Here is a 21,696-nt window from a genome sequence, read left to right on the forward strand (position 1 = left end):
ACGACAAAGCGGGCAGAGCGATGACGAACACGTCCTTCCCACACACGGCCGAAAGCAAAAGTGATTTGTTTACCTCCCAGTCGCGCGGCGCGCGACGATCGGACAAGCAGTTAACTACCGTTCTCCCCTTGTTCGAAGCTTACGACCGTTCCAGCTGCCGCTAGCTACTTCCTATTGTTAAAGGACCGAGGGTTTGTATTACGTATCGGAACAATTTAGAAATTCAGAGAGGTAAGTTAGCACTGCGCATGGCTAGACTTTCATTAACTTCTGTTTAATCAGAAATTATGGCCTTTATTTCTTACTTGGGAGAAATCACTTCGAGAGGTAAGTAGAGGTCTCAAGGTGTTGCTTCCACAGAGGTTAGTATCTTGTGACTGACCTCTAACTTAGGTTACTAGTAGTGTTCAAGTTATTTATGTGGAAAGTGGTCGCGCTACCGTAGTCGCCTGGTCACACAACGGTGTTTTACCATAGTACCTAACTGGCCTATGCCGTGTCATCCGTAGCGCAGGGTAACCTAGGTATTAGGGTAGAATATCACGACAGGCCAACCCTCATCACGGTGGACGGGTCTTCACTCGATATTTAATTGGTGAAACATGAACACAATTGCAACTCTAAGCATACCATTTAAAAGACTGAAGTTTCGTCAACATATTGTGATATATGAAAGCCCCATACGAACTAAAATAAGCATGTGAGCTCTTCGTAAAATATGTTTTCAAGGCAGTTTTGAAATCCAATATGGCGGCTACATTTTGCATGGACGGTTCTCATCAGTGACGGCCACCATCTTTCCCCAGCCTTCCCAGCACTCATTTGAACAATGTTAGCGTATGTATGTAACGTTTATTGATCTTACTCAAGATTGCAGTTGTAATCAGCACAATAAAACAACATTTTGTTGCCTATATTAGTGAAAGTATGAAACTTGTTATTCCCGGGGTTATGGTTTGAACTGAATTCATTCTTACCTTGTAATCGGCGGTTTTTATCCTTACTGCCATCACAACTGAAACTCCACAGTGCTTATTGATTGTTATTATACACATTTTGGTCTCAGTTCACTCCACATTGCACATTTAAACCCGTTAGCTGTTACCTTAGTTTCTAAGCCGCTGCGCGCCATAAAACACAAATTACGAACAGCAGACGACGACAGACGACGAAACTGCAAAGTTTTATTCCCTAAACTGTTTACTTTACTCGTTATTTAGTTTAAATTTACTTTGTTATTTAAAAATTTTGATTTAATTCATGTATATTATCCCTTTTTTTGCAACCAAATTACCCCGAAAAAATTACAGATATTTCTAAAGTAGATAAAATCAAATGTTTCTAACGTTTTCGTACATCTGGCTGCCGAAAACCATAGAGGAACGAATACGGAAAAAGTGCAGAGGAACGACTACGTTTTTTTTTTTTTTTTTTTTTTTTTTTTTTGCTTTTTGTTTTTGCTAGCACTTTTCATTGATTTCAGTCTTTATTAGATATTTGAATTTCTTAATAATCGTATGCCAGAAATAAATGTAACATGACAATTTGTCCAAAATTGCATTTTTCCTAACTATACAAACCTGAGGTCCTTTTACAATAGGAAGGTACTAGCGGCAGCTGGATAGGTCGTAAGCTTTCGAACAATGGGGTTCGGTAGTTAACTGCTTGTCCGACAGGCGCAGCAATCGGCGCGCGACTGGGAGGTAAACAAATCACTTTTGCTTGGCCCAAGCAAAAAACTGCAGAGTGAGGGGTGGCATGAGGTGGGGGCTATGTGTAAAAGGACCTCAGGTTTGTATAGTTAGGAAAAATGCAATTTTGGACAAATTGTCATTTGTTCCGACACGGCATACAAACCTTCGGTCCTTTTACAATAGGAAGACTCACTTCTTGGTGGGAGGAATCTGAGTCTTTTGTGAACAGACTGGTGTTCGCCCAACCTTGGAAGCCTCCCTGGTCGTAAGAGCGAGGGAGGGAATCCAAGCCTCTGTCCGATTGATCGGGGTGTGCACGCAGGATCAATGGTCAGACCTCTGGACCGAGTACTAAGAGAGAGGCATGCGTATCTCTTTCGTACCAGCAATGCAAGAACTTGTTCCTGTACAGGAGCAAATATAAAGTCATGGGTTTTGACTCTTGTAGGCATCCACTTCCCCCCCTTGTAGAAGGAAGTGGTGGATATTCTGCTCCTATCCCTAGTGAAAGGGATAGGATGGGGCTCTGTCATATAGCTCACCTGCATCTCGTCCTCATCCAGCGTAGTGACGACCATGGCCCTCTGCCCACCGGTAGAGGGGAAGGAAAAGACGGGAAGAGAGAGCCAGTCACTCACTCACTCACACATCCATCCACACAGTCACAGGATGACTCGATGCTGTTCAGCCTGCGAGGGTCTGGGTTAGCTACACAACTTGTTGAGCAGCCACCACGGGTCCCAAGGAAAAGGTATCCAAGGACCTGTGGGCAATATCCCGAAGGTAGAAGGACGTAAAGGTAGTCTGGTTAGACCAAGACCCCTGCCTTCAGGACCTGCGCCACGGAGAAGTTCTTGCGAAAACCCGCCAACGAGGGGCCAATACTTCTGACTTCGTGACTCTCGGACGGGACGTACGGATGTCGTCACTACCATCAGCTCATACGCCCTCCTGATGACCTCACGCAGCCAGAATGAAAGAGTGTTTCTTTGGATACTTCTTTCTTGGTGACCCCGGTGCTAACGAAGAGGCGGTCGTCGACACTCAGGCCTGAGGTGTCGAGTTTCTTCTTCAGATAGCGCCGTAGCGCCCTCACAGGACAAAGCAGCATCTCATCCGCATCATTATCGGTGAAGTCCAATAGGGAGGGAATCGTGAATGACTCGAACCTGTCATCAGGGACTGAAGGTTTCTGAGTCTTCGCAAACGAAGTTCGGGACGAAATCGAGCGTCACGGATCCCCATCCCCTGGAGTGTCGTACATCATAGGAAAGACCATGAAGTTCCCCTACTCTCTTCGCCGATGCCAGGGCCAGCAAGAAGAGGGTCTTGAGGGTCAGATCCCTGTCTGACGACTCTCGGAGTGGCTCGAACGGTGTTCGATGTCAGACTCCTAAGGACGAGAGTCACGTCCCACGCAGGGGGGCCTGAGTTCCCTGGGTGGGCAAGACCTTTTCGAAGCTCCTCCTATAAAGCAAGGAGATCTCGAACGAGTTCGAGATGTCCAACCCCCTCAGTTTCAGGACGAGCGCCAAGGCGGCTCTGTATCCTTTGACTGTGGGGACTGAGAGGAGCTTCTCTCGGCGAAGAAAAACGAGGAAATCCGCTACCTGCTGAAGAGTGGCTCTGAGAGGAGATAGACCCCGTCTACGACACCAACCACAGAAGACGGCCCACTTCCCCTGGTACACAGCTGCAGAGGACTGACGGACGTTTCCAGCCAGACGTTTCCAGCCATCTCTGTTGCTGCGCTACGAGAAAAGCCTCTCGTTCGCAAGAGATGGTGGATAACAGCCAGCCGTTGAAGACGTTAGGGACTGGACTGCTCGGTGGTACCAGCTCGACGTGTGGCTGGGCGAGAAGGTTGTGCCAAGGGGGAATCTCTCGGTTCTCTGCGAGAAGAGCCAGCAGGTCCGGATACCAAATGGCCTGTGGCCATTTGGGAGCCACCAGGATCATCCTGAGATTCGGGTGGACCAGCGATGGACTGATCACCGTGCGAATCAGGCTGAACGGGGGAAAGGCATAGGCGAAGAGGTTGTCCCACGGGTGTTGAAGAGCGTCCTCTGCAGCTGCCCATGGGTCCGGCACGGCCGAGAAGAACACCTGGAGCTTCCTGTTGTGCCGGGTGGCGAACAGATCCACGACTGGTCGCCCCCACAGGTCGAAGAGCCTTTCCGCCACGTCCTGGTGTAGAGACCATTCGGTCCCACCACTATCCACCTGATTTCCCGACGGTCTGGGAGCGTGTCTGCTACTACATTCCTCTTCCCTGGAATGTAGCGTGCCGACAGCTCTATTGAGTGGGTGCTTGAGCCCACTCGTGCACCTGCCGAGTCAAATGGTACAACGGGAGAGACACTAGGCCCCCCTGTTGTTGACGTAAGCCACCACCGTGGTGTTGTCGCACATCAACACCACTGAGTGTCCATCAAGCGGTCCTGAAACTCTTGGAGAGCGAGGAACGCTGCCTTGAGTTCCAGAACATTGATGTGAAGGTGCTTGTCGTTCTCGTCCCACACTCCTGAAGTCAGCAACTCCTCCAGGTGTGCGCCCCATCCCATCGGTCGATGCGTCTGAGAACAGCTGCATGTCCGGGGGGGGAGTGCGCAGTGGCACTCCTCTTAAGAGGTTCCTGTCGTCGAGCCACCAGGCTAGGTCCTGCCTCACCTCCTGTGTCAGTGACACTGGAAAGCTTGGGGGATCCGTCGCCTGTGCCAACTCTCCTTTAGTCTCCACTGAAGAGACCGCAGGTGAAGACGCCCGTGAGGGACTAACTTCTCGAGTGACGACAGGTGTTCCGATCACGACTTGCCATCGCTGAGCTACCTGTTCCTGCCGAGACAGGAACTGGTTGGCTGCCTCCCTGAATCTGCTGATCCGCGAGTCTGCGGGGAAGACTCGCCCTGCTACCGTGTCGATCAGCATACCAGGTACTTCATCCTCTGCTTGGCTCGAGATCGGACTTCTCGAAGTTCACAACGATCCCCAGATCGCGACAGAACTCGAGCAGTCGATCCCTGTCCTGTAGCAACTGCGAGCGGGAGCTCGCCAGGACTAAACCAATCGTCGAGATACCTCATCAGACGTATCCCGTGCGAATGGGCCCAGCAGACACCAGAGTGAACACTCGCGTGAACACCTGTGGGGCGGTTGAGAGACCGAAGCACAGTGCCCTGAACTGGTACACCGTCCCGTCGAGGATGAAGCGGAGGTACTTTCTGGAGGACTGATGAATGGGTATTTGGAAATACGCATCCTTCAAGTCCACTGAAAGCATGAAATCGTTCTCCCTGATGGAGTCGAGCACTGAGCGTGCCGTCTCCATCGTGCAACCGGGTTGGTCTGGCGAAACAAACCGGAGTTCAGGGGAGAGAGATCTATCACCGGGCGCCAGCCTCCCGTAGACTTTTCCTCCCACCAGGAAGAGTCGACTGTAAAAGCCCGGTGACTGATCCGTGACGATCTCTACAGCTCTCTTGCTCAGCATGGTCTTGATCTCCTGTCTAAAGTGCTACGTCCTTCGATGACCCTGGAACGTACGACTGCTGTTGGACCGGGTTGGAGGTGAGGGGTGGCCGAGATTCGAAGGGTAATAGATATCCCTCCCGAAGGACATCTACAATCCAGGTCTCGGCGCCGTAGCGCTGCCAAGTTGCCCAATGGCTGGCCAGGCACCCCCCCACTTCCGGCAGCAGGTGAGGGGGAACGCCGTCCCTAGCGTTTCCCCCCTTTCTTCGACTTCTTCCAGAGCCTCCACTGGATGAGGAGGGCTGGGAGGAGGGCTGGTTACGGCTCCCCTTGTTAGAAGTCGAAGAAGACAGAGTCATTTCCTCGGGGCTTCGACGCAGCAACCGTCTTAGCAGCCGAGGAAAGCGCTAGCCGAGCTCTTAGACTTGGCCGCAGTCCGAGGCTGCCCAGAAGCCTTCGAGACTGCCTGGTGAACCAGACGGTCAATGTCATCAGTGCGTCGTCGGTGTCCACCGCAGCGTCCACCATCTCTCCTGGGAAGAGAGACGTGGAACTCCGTAAAGGTCCGTTTCTAAGCCCCAACGCCGCCTCACGCCGGCCGCCCTGGAAACCCGAGTAAGGAGCAGCGGTCTCTTCGTCGGAGAACCAGGTTGGCCCACAGGTTCACCGTCTGGTGGGCAAGGAAGGAGATGGCTCTTCCCCCAGACTGGCAAAGTCTCCTGAAGGCCGAGTCATCTTCGGGAGAAATTCCCCCGGAGTTGGCTGCGACCTTAGATACTGTGAGGGACCACAGATCTAGCCAGGAGACGGCCTGGAAAGCTGCCATGGCGGTAGATTCCAGCCCGAGTGCCTCTTGCTGCGAGAACCACAAGTTCTCGGACAGGAGCTGTTGCAGAGACACACCCGGAGTCAACCTAGCTAACTCCGGGTTCACCTGTTTTGGCGGCATCGGGTCTTCAGATGGCACGTAAAACCGCCGCTGTCGTAGCAGAGGAGGTGGAAGCAGCTTGCTCGACCTGCCAGACTTGAGCGAACCGTCTTGTCCGGAGACAAGCGATTCAACCTGGTCCAGCACTGAGTCCGCAAGCTCGGAACGCGGCAAACCCACCGTCGGTCTGGGTTCCCTCTTCGGGCCCCAGAACGGCTCGAGCCGGGACGTGGGCTCGGATGGTGGGAGCGGCGATCCTTCCCCGAGGTCGTTGTGCTGACGAATCAGCGCAATAACCTCGGCAAAGTTCCTCTGGATCTCGGGCGTGATAGCATCCTGTGGAGTCGGACCGTCCAGTCCCTCAAACAGGAGTACCTCCCGAGACCCTCCTCCCTCAAGGAGAGGAGCAGCGACAGCCCCCTCTCGGTCTCCTCCAACCACCTGTGCGTACGACCTGGCTGGTCCGAGAACCGAGCCTGGTACGTACGACGACGTGGCGGGATCCTGAGGGGCGCACCCCTCACGATCACTCCTCAATACCTCGCCCCTCCCGGTGTAACCCGAGGAGGTTGAAGGTATGGGAGAGGCAGACCTGACGCTCTCTCCTCGCTCACTGGCAGAACCAGCGGGCTTGGAGGACTGCAGGCGATCGCCAACCCGCGGTGGCGATCGAGCTGCAGACCTAGTCGAGCCGTCTCGCTGTGGAGAACGGCTGGACCGAGAACAGCGGCCCCGGTCTCGTGTGTCAGAGGAGCTGGTGCTGGTCGCCGTACCCGATCGCTCTCTGTGAGAGCGACGGTCAGGCGACCGGGGCGAGCTCCACTGTCACGGTGAGATCGGTGCGTATCCTCACGGTGCGTCAGTTCGCTGGTACCAGCCGTGGCTGGTGCGGCGAACGGGGGGACCTCTTCCCAGCCTCAGCCCGTGGGCCGGAAGTCATGGGACCGTTCACGTCCGCCCCGGGTAGCCAGCCGCTCGCCGTGAGAGCGAGAGCTGGTTCTGGTGAGAGTCGCTTGAGCGGACTGTCACCAGTCGTCTTCCGCTCCGTGCCGTGAACCTGACGCTGAGCGGACTCAGAGGTCTGGTTCCTGGCTGCACGGTCGCTGGTAGGCGACCGTACACTCGGTACCTCTCGCGAACGAGCGGCCGAGCCGGATCCTGCTGCTGTGGCCGAACCACTAACAGCAGGTGAGGAAGTGCCGGTGTTAGCCGGCACCCCTCTGGTCCCCGTAGTCTTCTTCCTTGCGGGAGAAGAGACGGGTCCTGCTCCCGAAGGAGCAGGGCGACCAGCGGAAGAAACCCCCCGTCTCACCAGAGCGAGACGGGCCCTTAGAAGCTCCAGAAGGAGACTTCTTAGGGGGGGGGGAGGCGACCTTCTTCTTCTTAGGCGGGGGAGCCTTAGAAGAAGAAGGGAAGAGGCGGCAGACGACGACGACGACGAAGAAGACGATGAAGACGACGACGACACCTTCCTCCTCTTCTTCTTCTTCTTCGTCAACCTCCTCAGGACCGACGTCAGATCTGTCATCCAGGACGCCAGCATCGGGAGCAGCGGCGCCAGGAACAGGAACAACATCAGCAGTGCGAGCATCACAGGAACGGCAGTCGAGACGGCAGGAGCAGGAACAGGAACAGCAGCGGTGGTCACGGCAGGTACGGCAGGCTGTGTGGGCGGTACAGATGGTCGAACCAGCGGCACAGACGTCATCGGCAACCGGTGGGAGGTCCAGGGGCGAGCTCTTCGGGCACATGAAGTCCGGTCGTGGCAGCACGGCAAACCCAGGTGGCGGCATCACACTCCCCCGAGTTACGGCGACTGGCCCCTGCACCGATGTTGTGGGTGTTACAGAGACGCGTGCTGGGTGTACACCAGTGAGGAGGTGACGCGTAGTCCGGGTGTTGTCAGGGTCGTGGTGGTGGTTGTGACCGTTGCATGAGTAACCGCCACGGAGCCAGCCAGATGATAGAGCAGCCCCTGGACACTCGGCACGCCCTGCAGCCCAACGATGCCCACACCTGTCCGAGGTCATCCTTCACGGCAACCGCACCTGAGGAGGCAAAAGTCGGGTGATTAGAAGGATCCTCTACCCGCTCGCGCGAAGACGAGCGGATAGAGGACCCAGAATACAACTCTACGTCAGGGTATCTAGCGCCCTCCTCCACACTCGACACGTCAGGAGAGGAGAAGGACCTAGACACCCCCCCCGAAGGGGAAGGCGCGAGACGTGGAAGTTGAGCGGGCGGCAGGAAAGAAGACGAAGTGTCCGTCACCAAAGGAGTCGCGGGAGAGCTTTCCGACGACTCCTTTGCAGGCCTTCGCTTCTTCCTGCCCTCATACAAAGTCCACTGCGCCTCCGACCAGTCATTACACACATCACAGGGCTCGGCACGGGTGCATTCGCGCCCCCGACACCGAGCACACAAAATATGAGGGTCAATCTCCGGGAACGATCTAAACTTTTCCGCATTTGCGCCCTTCGATACCCGGGCGGGCAAAGTCTCCTTGGGGTAGCGAGGCGAGGAGATTCCATCATTATTCACTTGAAAGCCGTAATTAATATATAAAGAGAGAATAATTGTACTTACAATACTCTTTCATACACAATTACAACCAAACTTAGAAAGCAAACGACGAGCAGCGGGCAGAGAGCGAACACACACGTCCATCCACTGTGAGGCCGAAAGCAAAAGTGGTTTGTTTACCTCCCAGTCGCGCGCGCGCGCCTGTCGGACAAGCAGTTAACTACCGAACCCCTTGTTCGAAAGCTTACGACCTATCCAGCTGCCGCTAGTACCTTCCTATTGTAAAAGGACCGAAGGTTTGTATGCCGTGTCGGAACAACTTTAATGTTTGCATGCTTTAATGTTTGCATGCTAAGAATGGCAAAATCATCGTTGCCACATTAGTGGAGGCTTCACACATACGCCGTTCCATTATTATAAACTGTTTCCATGAATTCTAGTTGTCATAGTAATGCAATAATGATAAAATTGCTTTAATATTTATGTATATATACTTCCAATACATAGCCTAATTTCACCAATTTCAACGTTTTGTGTGTAGTCTTATACCCAGTTTGGAGGGTCAACACATACCGAATGGCAACAGAGAGAGAGAGAGAGAGAGAGAGAGAGAGAGAGAGAGAGAGAGAGAGAGAGAGAGAGGAAGGGGGAGGAACGAAGAAGAAAAGGGATGGCGGGGGAGGGGGGGGGGGGGGGGGGGGAGGGGGGGGGGAGCTTTATACACGTGTTCGTATCCATTTCTGCATAATGGAGTTTTTGTCTCTTGGTACAAGGACAAGTGTCGTTATTCTTTACGATTAGTGATTCACGATACCCTTATAAATTACGGCACTGGGTGTAATGCACTATAGCAAAATCTCGTTCTGTTACGAGTGTTCGTTACAGAAATAGGTATTGCCCAAAATTTTACGTGCTTGCACTGTCTCTGAAACCCATAGTAGACATGCTGCTTAGTTGTCAATCAAGTTTTTATAACCAAGTATTTTTTACAAGCTAGCTATTGAATAAATTTGTATTTTTCTCAGTCAAAACATATGCCCCTCAATGCTAACTTTCCTCTTTTAACGACTTTCTGGTCATTGCAAATTCGGCCCCATAATTTCTTATGGTGCGAAAACAGACAGAGGCCCATGGACCGAAAACGGATTGCGTCACACTACGGCGATAATCCAGCAGTAAAACATCTTCATATATCCAAAAAGTAAATAATAAAGATATATATGCGCATTACGATTATAACAATTACATGTATAGCTGATAACAATCTGCATGAATAACTGGTAAACTGTTCTGCAATGACAGTTGAGTATAGCAATTATTTACAATAGGTACGAAAGTCAAGATGTCGTGACGTCATAATACAGAACTTAAAAGAACGTTCTAATTCAGAAAAATAATTACTTAAATTTGAGTCAGAGTCGAGTTACTTTTTCAATAACGAATATTTTCAAATTAATCATCATAAATATGTAAAATATTGATGTTTTACTACTAATTTAAAAATTAGCTAAGAGCACGCTTCTCGTCATCTTCTACCAAAACAGCTGTTTACTCCTGGCTTGTTGTTGGTGAGAAATCGTGTTTCGATTGTTGTGATAAAAGTGCTCCAGCGTCTGTGGGTACAAGTGGTGTGCGGATTTATCACAGGAAATGGAAAGTTTGTTGACACAAGCGACTCCGTAAACATCAAGATGGCTTCAATCTTCGAAACATTTTTAGTTATAAGTAAAAATTTCTAAAGCGTTTTGGTGAGATTTCCACTGCCGTGGGCGCCATTTTCAGTACCCTCTGTTTAAATCTTAAAATTTGGCCTTAATTTCTAACTTTGGAGAAAATACTTACTTCGAAAGGAGAGTAGAGGTCTTTAGCTCCGTTTCTCACCAACAACAAGTCGCGACTGATGCCCATCTCGGGTGTCAGGACGCGTTATAATGTACTTTTTCGGAGGGTGGCTAGGTGTTGATTGTAGGTGGCCTGCTTGGCCTGCTGTGATATTCTACCCTACATAACACACTACAATGGCCCCAATAAAGATACTTACAATAAGTTTACAGCACGGGATACTAAGCCATAAATAGTTGTTTCTGTAGCAAACTGTACTTCAAACATTAAAACAAAACGATACTAACTTACAGGCTACGTAAACTGTAGTCTTTAGCTTTACCTACCTAGTAGGCTACCTAGTCTTTACTAATGGGACAACTTGGCTGCACTACTAATAATACAATAAAGTGTCAAATCTAGACTTCCCCTGCATTAGATATTAACGCATCACTGTAATGTCGCCATTTCTCGTCCTTTGAAACACAAAAAAGAAATTATATTTACCCTTGGCCAAGGCAGGAATCCTAGCGATCAACTTGCTCATTGTGTTTTCTTCAGCAGAAGCTCTCCAACCGGTAGGATGAGCAAGAGAAGGCCGACGACGAAAGGGAATTAAAACAGCCCTTCAAAAGTTGAATCCTCAGTATGGTTTCTCTCAACAGCAACAGTTCATTTCAGAGATATTTTTCTTAAATATACCAGGCGTCACGCACACAGATGTACTGTATATGTCAATAAATATTAAATATCACCATAATTAGAAATCAAGATAATTCTATACAATTTCTGAAGTGGTATATTTAAGGAATATCTCAATCATAATCATGTTATGATTGTATTTAATTTTTTCTATCTTTATACAACTTCATTGATATCTTGTGCAAGAAAGATGTACGCGAGACCTAAAAAAATTATACTGAAGTAAGAGGTATTTAAAAGTGCAATGATTATCGTAGTTTGAGTAAGAAAATTTTGTACCTACAGGGTTTCTTGCCATTATCATCACCGCTTAATCGCTGTATACCAGTGAAAGGTTGTTTTAAGATAAATATTATTCCAATATGCTACACCGAATTTGATTATTTCTTTAACTTTTACTATATGGATATAAAAGACAATTCCTTTGAATATCTAGTTGCATAACTAATTTAGATTGAATAATGGGAAATAATTTATTAGGCCTGTTTTATGTCAAGAGCATTTATTATACAGTGTCAAGCATAGCCTATATATAAAAATCTTCTAAAACGTTGTAAACAGAATTTGATTTTAGTCTGCACTCTGGAAAGAAATGACAGCGGCTAAAGGAAAAGAATATATCTGTATTAACTGCACATCGGTAACAAGGGCTATTTACAAGAAAAGCGATGGAAATTTCATAAAACTGCTTGACTGTGTAGGTACTAGCTTATTGCTTTGCTTAAACATTAGGTACTACCTAGCTTCGGGATCTTAGTACTTAGCCCTAGTTAGTACCCTAGTCATTAGGCTATCTACTTAGAATGACTACCAAATTTTTGGAAAATGAAATTATGGGTGGTACCGTTCTTGTAATTTTGTAAATTGTTTTTAAATCTTGCAGAGCATTTCTTAATTTTAAAATCTTTCTCTCGAACAATATTGAACATGAACGTTATCATACGGAGCAGGCTACTTAGGCTAGGTATATGTTACCTATTTTTGTGGATATTAAAAGCAGACCATAGCCTAACACACGTATTAAAAGAAATAAAACGACTTTTGCCCTTTGCCCAGCATCATCATGATGTGTGACTCGTATACTACCTAGTATCACATAAACATGATGCTGGGTCAAGGGCGAACATTAGCTACCTAATTTTTTCGAACTGGATGTTGGTACGGCAGCCGTATTGCTGATTATGATAGATATTGGTATGGCAGTGAATTGCGCATGCGCGAACCCTTGTTTACCGCGGCCGCCTCAGCCCTCAGGCATATATAGGCTATACTAGGTATATCAGTGACAGTAAGAAAATGACGGCCTAGTAACGTGAACCGCGTATTACATCAGTTTTTGCTGAAAAACAGATATTTTCAGGTTTCAACAAGCTGAAAAAGGCAATAGACGTCTAGAAAGAGTCAAGTTTCCAGAAATTGTATTTCCGTAGGTCACGAATGATCGAATCGGGCCCTGAAAAGAGCTCTGAAGAGGAGATTCAAAGATTTGAAGCTAAAGTGCGTCCAATATGGGAAACATACTGTTAATATAGACCTGATTTGAATGATTACTTACAATTGATTAGGCCGTTTACCACAAGATCGACTTGGTAGTTTTCCTTACTACCATGAATACAGCAGAGCACGATTTGTGTGTACTTCAAGTCTTCTTTGGATCTCCTCTTCGGAGGTCTTTTCAGGGCCGATTCGATCGTTCGTGACCTACGGATACTTTACAATTTCTGGAAGTTTGACTCTTCGTAGACATCTATTGCTTTTGCTTTTTTCAGGTTGTTGAAACCTGAAAACATCTGTTTTTCGGGGAAAACTGATGTATTATTACAAGGTTCAGAGGAGATTCAAAGAAAATATGGAGTATACAAATAGATGAGTTTAGTTTATTTTTCATGCATATAGTCAAAATCTAAGTATGTTTAAATATTACTGTGATTTTTTTATATTTTCATTTACTGTCAAAATGTTTTGGTGCTTTGGTGATGACAGTATGATGCTTCACTTTGACATTTTGAATTGAATATGTTCAGTGACACAATTCAGTTTGACTATTATTACTACTGACGCTGATCCTCTAGTGCCGTACCCATAGCTCTTAGCAATAGTGTATGGCAACTGCTGCATGATTAGCAAACAGCACCACTGACAGAATCTGACGTACCCCCACTACACTATGTTATTTGTATGGCAGGAAGTCTGAGATTGACGCAAGCGCAATTCACTGCCGTACCAATATCTATCGCAATCAGAGATAGGCTCCCGTACCAATATCTTGTGCCTAATTTTTTTGCGTTAGGCTAAGATACGGTCTGCAATTTATGCTTTAACCGAATTTAATATATATATATAATATATATGTATATATGAATTTTTATCACATCACCGTGATTTATATAGATACATCCTTTATATCTAATTCGCTTTTGTAACTCAGAATTAGTAATATATTTTCTTATATGCTAACTGAAGGGGAATGTTTTAGTTGATAATAATTTCGTTCTCTCGTGGGTTCGAACCAGCGCCCAGTGGGCTAAGGAGAAATCAGGACTCCAGTGACATTATGGAATCAGTCAACAAGTGAGGTATATACTTTGATAATGATTCCGACGTTACAAATCAAAGTTGAACTTGGGTATTTGTAATTAGCATCTATATCAACCTCCTCTGCCATGTTAACAAAGTCGAACATTTGCCACAAGTAGCCATTTTATGAATTTTTATCACATCACCGTGATTTATATACATACATAGAGCTACAAATGTCCTTTAATATCTAATTCGCTCTACCTCAGAATTTTTCATATTTAACCGAAGGGGAATTTTTTAGTTGATAATAATTTCATCCTCTCGTGGGTTCGAACCAGCGCCCAGTCGGCTGAGGAGAAATCAGGACTCCAGTGATGTTAAGGACTCGGCCAACAAGTTGATACTGATTCCGACATTACAAATCACTGCTCGAACCAAAAGATTAATTTATTTTATAAAATTTTACATTAATTTTTATAAGACTATGTTGAGGATAGTATAGCTGAAATGGAATTCAATTTTATTCCAGTATTTCTCATTTCAGGATATTTGTGGACAACCAGTTGACCGATATGTGGAATGTGAAAAAAGTATTATCTTTATGGATTTGGTGCTACAGGATATGGCTGCCTACCGACATATTCTTTTCAATGCAGATGATTTTGTAAGTTTTTAGGTTCCTAATTCATTTTTTCAATGTAACCAAAAGTAGACTATGTATTAATTTTTGTCTTGTTGACAAAGGACCTCATAAAGAAGGGTATTAGCAGAAACAGTAATAACAGTGTTGTATCATTACCTTATTCTGTGGTATTTAGTGCTGGCAAGTTCTAATAATTGATGGAGCACAGTATACAGGTAATTGGTATAAGGATATTTCTAGTATAGTGTGTATTAGAGAATCATAGCCAAGTTGTAGTCAAGGTCTGGCCAACAAAAAAGAACTAATGTTGTTATTTCTATGCATGTAAGTTCACCTGATCATAACTCAGTGATTACATACCCAAATGTAAACTAGTTTTACTATTGCCTGAGAAGGTAGTCTTCATGCCTTTCTTGAGTCCTGTGTCCTACTGTTGAAACATTTGGGGTTGTTCCGACACTTTTTCTCTTAAGTAGTGGTGCAGGTATACTGTACAAGATAATAGGGTTGTGTTGTAAAACAAACTGTCATAACTTCAAACATAATTAGGCTGTGTTAAAATTATCAGTTTGTTGAAAAAATCAAATTAAATCTTTTTTTCTTTCAATGAAATACATAACAGCTTGCAAGACCATAAAGGCAACTTTAATGTTGAATTATGTGAGTAAAATTGTACAGTATTATGACATGGAATTTCTAATAATTTTTTCGTATACTACCACAGACTCCTCAGTTCTACACAAAGTTAGCATTGTCTCTCATGCTGAGTGAAGCTTATGTTCGATGGGTGGACTTTGCTGAAAATCTGTCTGTAGGAAATGGAATCAGAAATAATGAAGTATATTTGTACATAATGTGCTTAGTAGCTGCTTCAGGTAAGTCATTAACTTTTTTTTTTCTCTGGAGGGGTAAGGGGCTTGATTTTTAAGAGCCAAAAATTTGGGAAGCCTTCTCACAAAGAACACCCTCTAGTAAAATGACTGATTTTTGGGTCCATAAATTACAACTTGCATTAAGGGCCTCTTTCGTTATTGTTGGCTCTCTAAGAGTTCATCGCCTTAAAACAATTCTTAAACGGCCAAAGTTATGGATTAAAGTAAAAGGTGTAACATTCAACCGTTTACTTTATAATGTAATTTTGTAAAATCTTTAAGGCAAAACTATTATTGGCACCACCAAAAACCTATCCAGTAAACAGACCATAAATGCAAATGGCATCGTTTACTTCAGTTTGTTGATGACTTATTGAATCAACTAAAAAACAGAAGGTTAAAAACCCATCCTGCAAGACGTCAGCTTGAAGGCTATCAAATATGCGTTCTGATGGTTAACTTATAGAAGCCTCCATCGAAATCCAGTAAAACGACCGGAAAATAATGAATTGAGCTACCACCAGACCAGGTGTTGCCACCACGAATAGCAGGAAACTAATGAAGATTATCTGCTAGGTATTCTGTTAGTGGAACGGCTGTTACCTACACAAACTACGTATACACAAGTGCTACCCGCAAAATTTTGAATTTGAGCTGCCATATGAATGGAAACTATAGCTATGTAACTACTTGGACTGTACGATATTGAAACCCATAAAAGAAAAGTAAAGGCTGTTAGAATTAATTATGTACCTGGTACTGTAAGGTGAGGTGCATGATCAGAATTATGAACAACTTGATAAAACAATGCAGTAAGTTAATTGATTATCAGTGATTAATACTGAGATCTGGAGTGAGAAATCTAATGTTACTCAAGTTTGTGTCTATCAACTTAAGATGTCAGTCAGTTGTGGACAAAATGATTTAGGAACAATACTCCAAACATGGCAGAATGAAATAAAAAAATTTCTTCACGATAGATGGGTCTACAAACACATGGAACCTATTTCAGTATACCAATTTTTTGTACAATTTTAACAACTCCCCACTGAGTGAGTTGCATGTAGTTAAAGACTTTTGTCATTGAAAAGATCTTTGAGTGGTTATAGCAATCATACATTGCATAGAATTTTTCTAGGAATGAACTTCACTCACAATTTGTACATGCACTAATTTTAACTCGATCTCTGAACCAACACACATCTGTACTTAGATGGGATTAGTATAAAGAGTAGCATCATCTGTATAAGCAACAAGGCTGTTCTGAAGGCTAAATCTCATAATTTGCATATAAATATAAATAATAGTGGGTCATAAACACAACCCGAAAAAATGCTATAAATTATTCTTGGCATTTTTATCACAAATTTATTGTAACAATGATATTGTTATTTTACAATAAAGTTTTGTACATACTTACCTGGCAGACATATACTTAGCTTACGTCTCTGACGTCACGACAGAATTCAAAACTCGCGGCAAACGCGACAGGTAGGTCAGGTGATCTACCTTACCCGCCGCTGGGTGGCGGGTGTAAGAACCAAAGTACCTTTCTTGCCAGATTTTTTCTCTTACACCTGTCTCCTGAGGGGAGGCTGGGCGAGCCATCAATCGTATATGTCTACCAGGTAAGTATGTACAAAACTTTATTGTAAAATAACAATATCATTTTTGTACATGAACTTTCCTGTCAGACATATACTTAGCTGATTGACACCCTTGGTGGAGGGTAAGAGACAGAAAATAACAAAGAAAAGGTAAAACAACACCTGTTGTAGGATAAAAATAACCTTGGTTCTTACCTGTTTAGGCTGAAGACTTCATAGGTACTGTCTATTAGTCTGCATAGCCATAAGAGCTATAGCGAGGGCGTGACCTACAGCTGAAAAGACTCTTTGGGTCTACTAACGGGACTTGATATCCACTTACTTAGTAGAATCCAAGTCGGATCATGTCAATGGGGGTTCGCCCTCTTCTATGACAGAACCTGTCCACTACCAACACAGGGAGCTTCAAACCACATCTGATCACCTAACCAAACTAAAGTTATTAGTACTACGAAAAGAAAATGATGCCTACCTGCATCATTTTTCATACAACCATATGAACTCAATACCAAAAACAAGGGAAAAAACTACTAAGGATATGTTCCAGCTCCCTGCCCCAGCACCGAATCCGCCGATACGTACGGGCCTAATGCGAAGCACTTGTCATACGTAATCCTGACGACTTTAAGGTAGTGGTTGGCGAATACTGAATTACATCTCCAGAATGTAGTTTTCATCAAATTCTGAAGAGACATATTCTTATTAAAGGCCAAGGAAGTGGCAATGGCTCTCACTTCGTGAGCCTTGACTTTTAGGTGCTTGAAATGTTCTTCATTACAAGATCTATGTGCTTCTTTCACTAGACTTCTAATGAAGAAAGACAGCGCATTTTTAGACAATGGTCTGCTGGGATCCTTTACAGAGCACCATAGTCTGTCCTCAATGCCCTTAAGGGTTTTCTTCTTCTGAAGGTAGTATTTTAAACTCCTAACAGGGCAAAGAGTTCTTTCGGGTTCTTCCCCTACTAGGGCAGATAATCCACGAACCTCAAAGCTCCTTGGCCAAGGATTTGAGGGGTTCTCATTCTTTGCTAAAAACGAAGGAAGGAAGGAACAAATCACGGAATCTCCTTTGAAACCTACCCTTCCTTCTAGGGCATGAATCTCACTAACCCTTTTAGCAGATGCCAGAGCCATGAGAAACAGAGCCTTCCTCGTAAGATCTTTGAAGGAGGCTAACTGGGGTAGTTCAAACCTCGAGGACCTCAGGAAACGAAGAACCACGTCCAGATTCCAACTTGGAACTTCGGTTGAAGTTTTCTTGGAAGTTCAAAAGATCTTAATAGATCATGCAGATCTTTGTTATTCGAAAGATCTAAGTTCCTAAGTCTGAACACTGCAGCCAGCATGCTCCGGTAGTCCTTGATGGTAGAGACTGCCAAACCGCATTTTTCTCTGAGGAAAACTAGGAAGTCTGCGATCTGAGTCACAGAGGTACTGGAAGAGGAAAACTTCTGGTTCCTGCACCACCGGCGAAAGTCGTCCCACTTCGACTGGTAGACTTTAAGGGTCGAAGGCTTTCTAGCTGAGGCGATAGCCTTAGCAGCTTTTGTCGAAAACCCCTTCGCTCTGACAAGACTTTTGACAGTCGAAAGCCAGTCAGATTGAGAGCGGGGAGGTTTTTGTGATACCTGTCGAAGTGGGGTTGTCTGAGCAAATCTACTCTTTGTGGAAGTGCTCTTGGAAAGTCCACAAACCATTCCAGTACCTCTGTGAACCAATCTTGGGCGGGCCAGAACGGAGCTACTAGCGTCATTCTTGTCATCTCCGAGATAGCAAATTTCTTGAGGGTTTGTCCCAGTACCTTGAAGGGGGGAAAGGCGTAGACATCTAGACCTGTCCAGTCTAGGAGAAACGCATCCACTGATACTGCCCCTGGGTCTGAGATCGGGGAGCAGTAAAGTTCTATCCTTGCGTTCCTTGCTGTTGCAAAGAGGTCGATGTGAGGCCTGCCCCATCTTCTCCACAGGTCTTGGCATACTTCTGAGTGGAGGGTCCACTCGGAAGGCAGGAGTTGATTCTTCCTGCTCAGGAGATCGGCCCTGACGTTCCTTTCTCCCTGTACGAATCTGGTGAGGAGACTGATCTTCCTTGCTTGAGACCACAGCAGAAGATCCCTTGCTGTTTCGTACAGGGAGAAGGAGTGCGTCCCCCCCTGTTTTTTGATGTACGCCAAGGCTGTGGTGTTGTCTGAATTGACCTGAACTATAGCATTTCGGACGTGGGGCTCAAAGGCTTTTAATGCCATCCAAACTGCCATCAACTCTTTCTTGTTGATGTGCCAGGACACCTGTTCCCCCTTCCAGGTGCCTGACACTTCTCTTGTCCCGAGCGTCGCTCCCCAACCTGCTTCCGACGTGTCGTAAAACAACACATGGTTGGGGTTCGGCATGTACAGAGACATTCCTTCCACAAATCGGAGTGGGTTGGTCCACCACCGAAGGTCCCTCTTGATTCCCCTTGAGATCTTGAAGGAGAACTCCAGATCTAGGGAGAGACGCCCTCAGTTCTGGTAAAGGAAGAACTGTAGAGGCCTGAGATGCAACCTTCCTAGAGAAACGAATTGCTCCAACGAGGAGAGTGTCCCCAGCAGACTCATCCACTCCCTCGCTGTGCATGCATCTTTCTCTAGGAAGGTCGTTAGTTTCTCGTAGCAACGAGCTATCCTCTCTGGTGACGGAAAAGCCCGAAAAGCCAGAGAAACTATCCGAATCCCCAGATAGATCCGCTCTTGACTGGGGATTAATTGAGACTTCTGGAAGTTCACCAGAAGCCCCAGAGAACTGGCCAATGTAAGGGTCTTTTGAAGGGTCCTCCAGACATCTTTCTTGTGACTGCTCTGATTAGCCAGTCGTCGAGGTAGAGCGACACCCTCACTCCCTCCAAATGTAGCCACTGCGCCACGTTTTTCATTAACCCCGTGAACACTTGGGGTGCAGTCGACAGGCCGAAGCACAAGGCCTTGAATTGGAAGATCTTTCTTCCCATCATGAATCTCAGATACTTCCGTGAAGAAGGATGGATCGGCACATGAAAGTAAGCGTCCTAAAGATCTAGTGACACCATCCAGTCCCCTGGACGAAGGGCCGCTAACACTGAGGAAGTCGTCTCCATGGCGAACTTCCTCTTTTCCACAAAGACGTTCAGGGCGCTTACATCCAAAACCGGTCTCCATCCTCCTGAGTTCTTCGGAACTAGGAATAGTCTGTTGTAAAAACCTGCAGAGCGGGATCTTTCACTAGTTCTATAGCCTCCTTCTCTAGCATCAGATCTACTGCTAGAGAAAGGGCTTGATTCATGATGGGGTCCTTGTACCTGGCCACCAACTCCCTCGGAGTCGTCGTCAATGGTGGCCTTGAAGAGAAGGGAATGAGGTATCCTTTGCTGACAATCGATAGGGACCAATTGTCTGCCCCTTTGTGGGCCCAGACGTCGGCAAATTTCAGTAGTCTGGCACCCACTGATGTCTGGAGTCCTTGATCGCTATTTCTTCCCTCTGACTGACCTAGAGAAGGTTTTACCTCTCTTAAAAGGTCTAGTTCCTCTAGTTGAAGAAACTCTGGCAGAGGGTACTCCTCGAAAGGGCTCCTGCCTCAGAGGAGTCTCTTTCTTGGTCTTGGGTTGGAAAACAGAACGAGGTTTCCTGGCCGACTGGGCTAACATGTCCTGAGTAGCCTTGGCTGATAGGGCACTCGAGACATCCTGAATAATCTTCTTGGGAAAAAGAAGAGGAGAGAGTTGAGCATAAAGAAGTGAGGCCCTTTGCGCATGTGAAACTGCCTTAGTGAGAAACGAACAGTAGACTGACCGCTTCTTTATCACTCCAGCTCCAAAAAGTGAAGAGACTTCACTCGAGCCGTCTCTCACTGCTTTGTCCATGCAAGTGAGGATGCAGTTAAGATCTTCAGGAGACAGGGAATCCAGGGTCTGGGTCTTCTTAGCCAGAACTCCTAAAGACCAATCAAGGAAGTTAAAAACTTCCAGGACTCGGAACATTCCCTTCAGTAGGTGGTCAAGTTCATTCATCCCCCACGTAGTCTTGGCAGACAGGAGGGCGGATCGACGAGCGGAATCCACCAGTGAAGAGAAGTCCGAGTCCGCAGACGAAGGGAGAGCGAGGCCTAAGGGTTCCCCCGATTCGTACCAGAATCCTAATCTGCCAGTCAGTTTAGACGGAGGGAAAGAAAATACAGTCTTCCCTTTCTCTTCCTTAGCAAGGAGCCATTCCCCAAAACCTCTAAGCGCCTTCTTCATGGAAATAGTAGTTTGTTCATGAAACTTACCTGTCAGATATATATATAGCTGTATTTTTTCCGAATCCGACAGAAATTTAAACACTTACGACACACGCAGTGGGAGTCAGGTGGTTAGTACCCATTCCCGCCGCTGGGAGGCGGGTATCAGGAATCATTCCCATTTTCTATTCATAATTTTTCTGTCGCCGGTGCTGGAAACACCTGTTTGCAGCACCTCCGTCCAGATTTTGGAAACTTACTAGCTACTTGAGTATCCCTTTTGGTTTTTCTTTGGTATCTGAATTGGATCGGTGGCTTGGCACACGTTGACTTTGGTTTGATTTGAATTTGGTATTGATTTTTCTTTGATCAAGATGTCAGGGTCTAGTTCTGCTAGCGCTAGATTTTGTTCCATGTCTGAATGTAGAGGTAGGCTACTGAAAGCTTCAGTAGACCCACATTCTGTTTGTAAAGTTTGCAGGGGGAATGAATGTACGTTTGAAAGTCGTTGTAAGGAGTGTGAAAGACTAACAGAGTCGGAATGGAAGGCGTATGAAACCTATCTTAAGAAACTTGAGCGAGATAGGTTAAGGAGGTCTTCCTCCAGGAGTGTTTCAGGTAGGCAAGATTTAAATTATTCTCCTGCTAACCCTCCTTCTGTAGATTATGCTCCTACCCCTG

The 21,696-nt window shown here is 46.2% G+C and overlaps 1 protein-coding gene across 1 annotated transcript in view; it reads left to right on the forward strand.

The window, feature by feature from the left end:
* Nucleotides 1–11,677: 11,677 nt before the first annotated feature.
* Nucleotides 11,678–21,696, forward strand: part of LOC135196297 (protein ARV1-like) — a 29,848-nt gene continuing 19,829 nt past the window's right edge. Inside the window, exons 1-3 of the mRNA XM_064223004.1 lie at nt 11,678–11,836; nt 14,204–14,323; nt 15,027–15,177. Coding sequence (XP_064079074.1) covers nt 11,732–11,836; nt 14,204–14,323; nt 15,027–15,177 — 376 coding nt within the window. The 5' untranslated portion in view covers nt 11,678–11,731. The remainder of the gene's footprint in view (nt 11,837–14,203; nt 14,324–15,026; nt 15,178–21,696) is intronic.

The sequence above is a fragment of the Macrobrachium nipponense genome, chromosome 17, assembly GCF_015104395.2.
Source record: "Macrobrachium nipponense isolate FS-2020 chromosome 17, ASM1510439v2, whole genome shotgun sequence".
NCBI lineage: Eukaryota > Metazoa > Arthropoda > Malacostraca > Decapoda > Palaemonidae > Macrobrachium > Macrobrachium nipponense.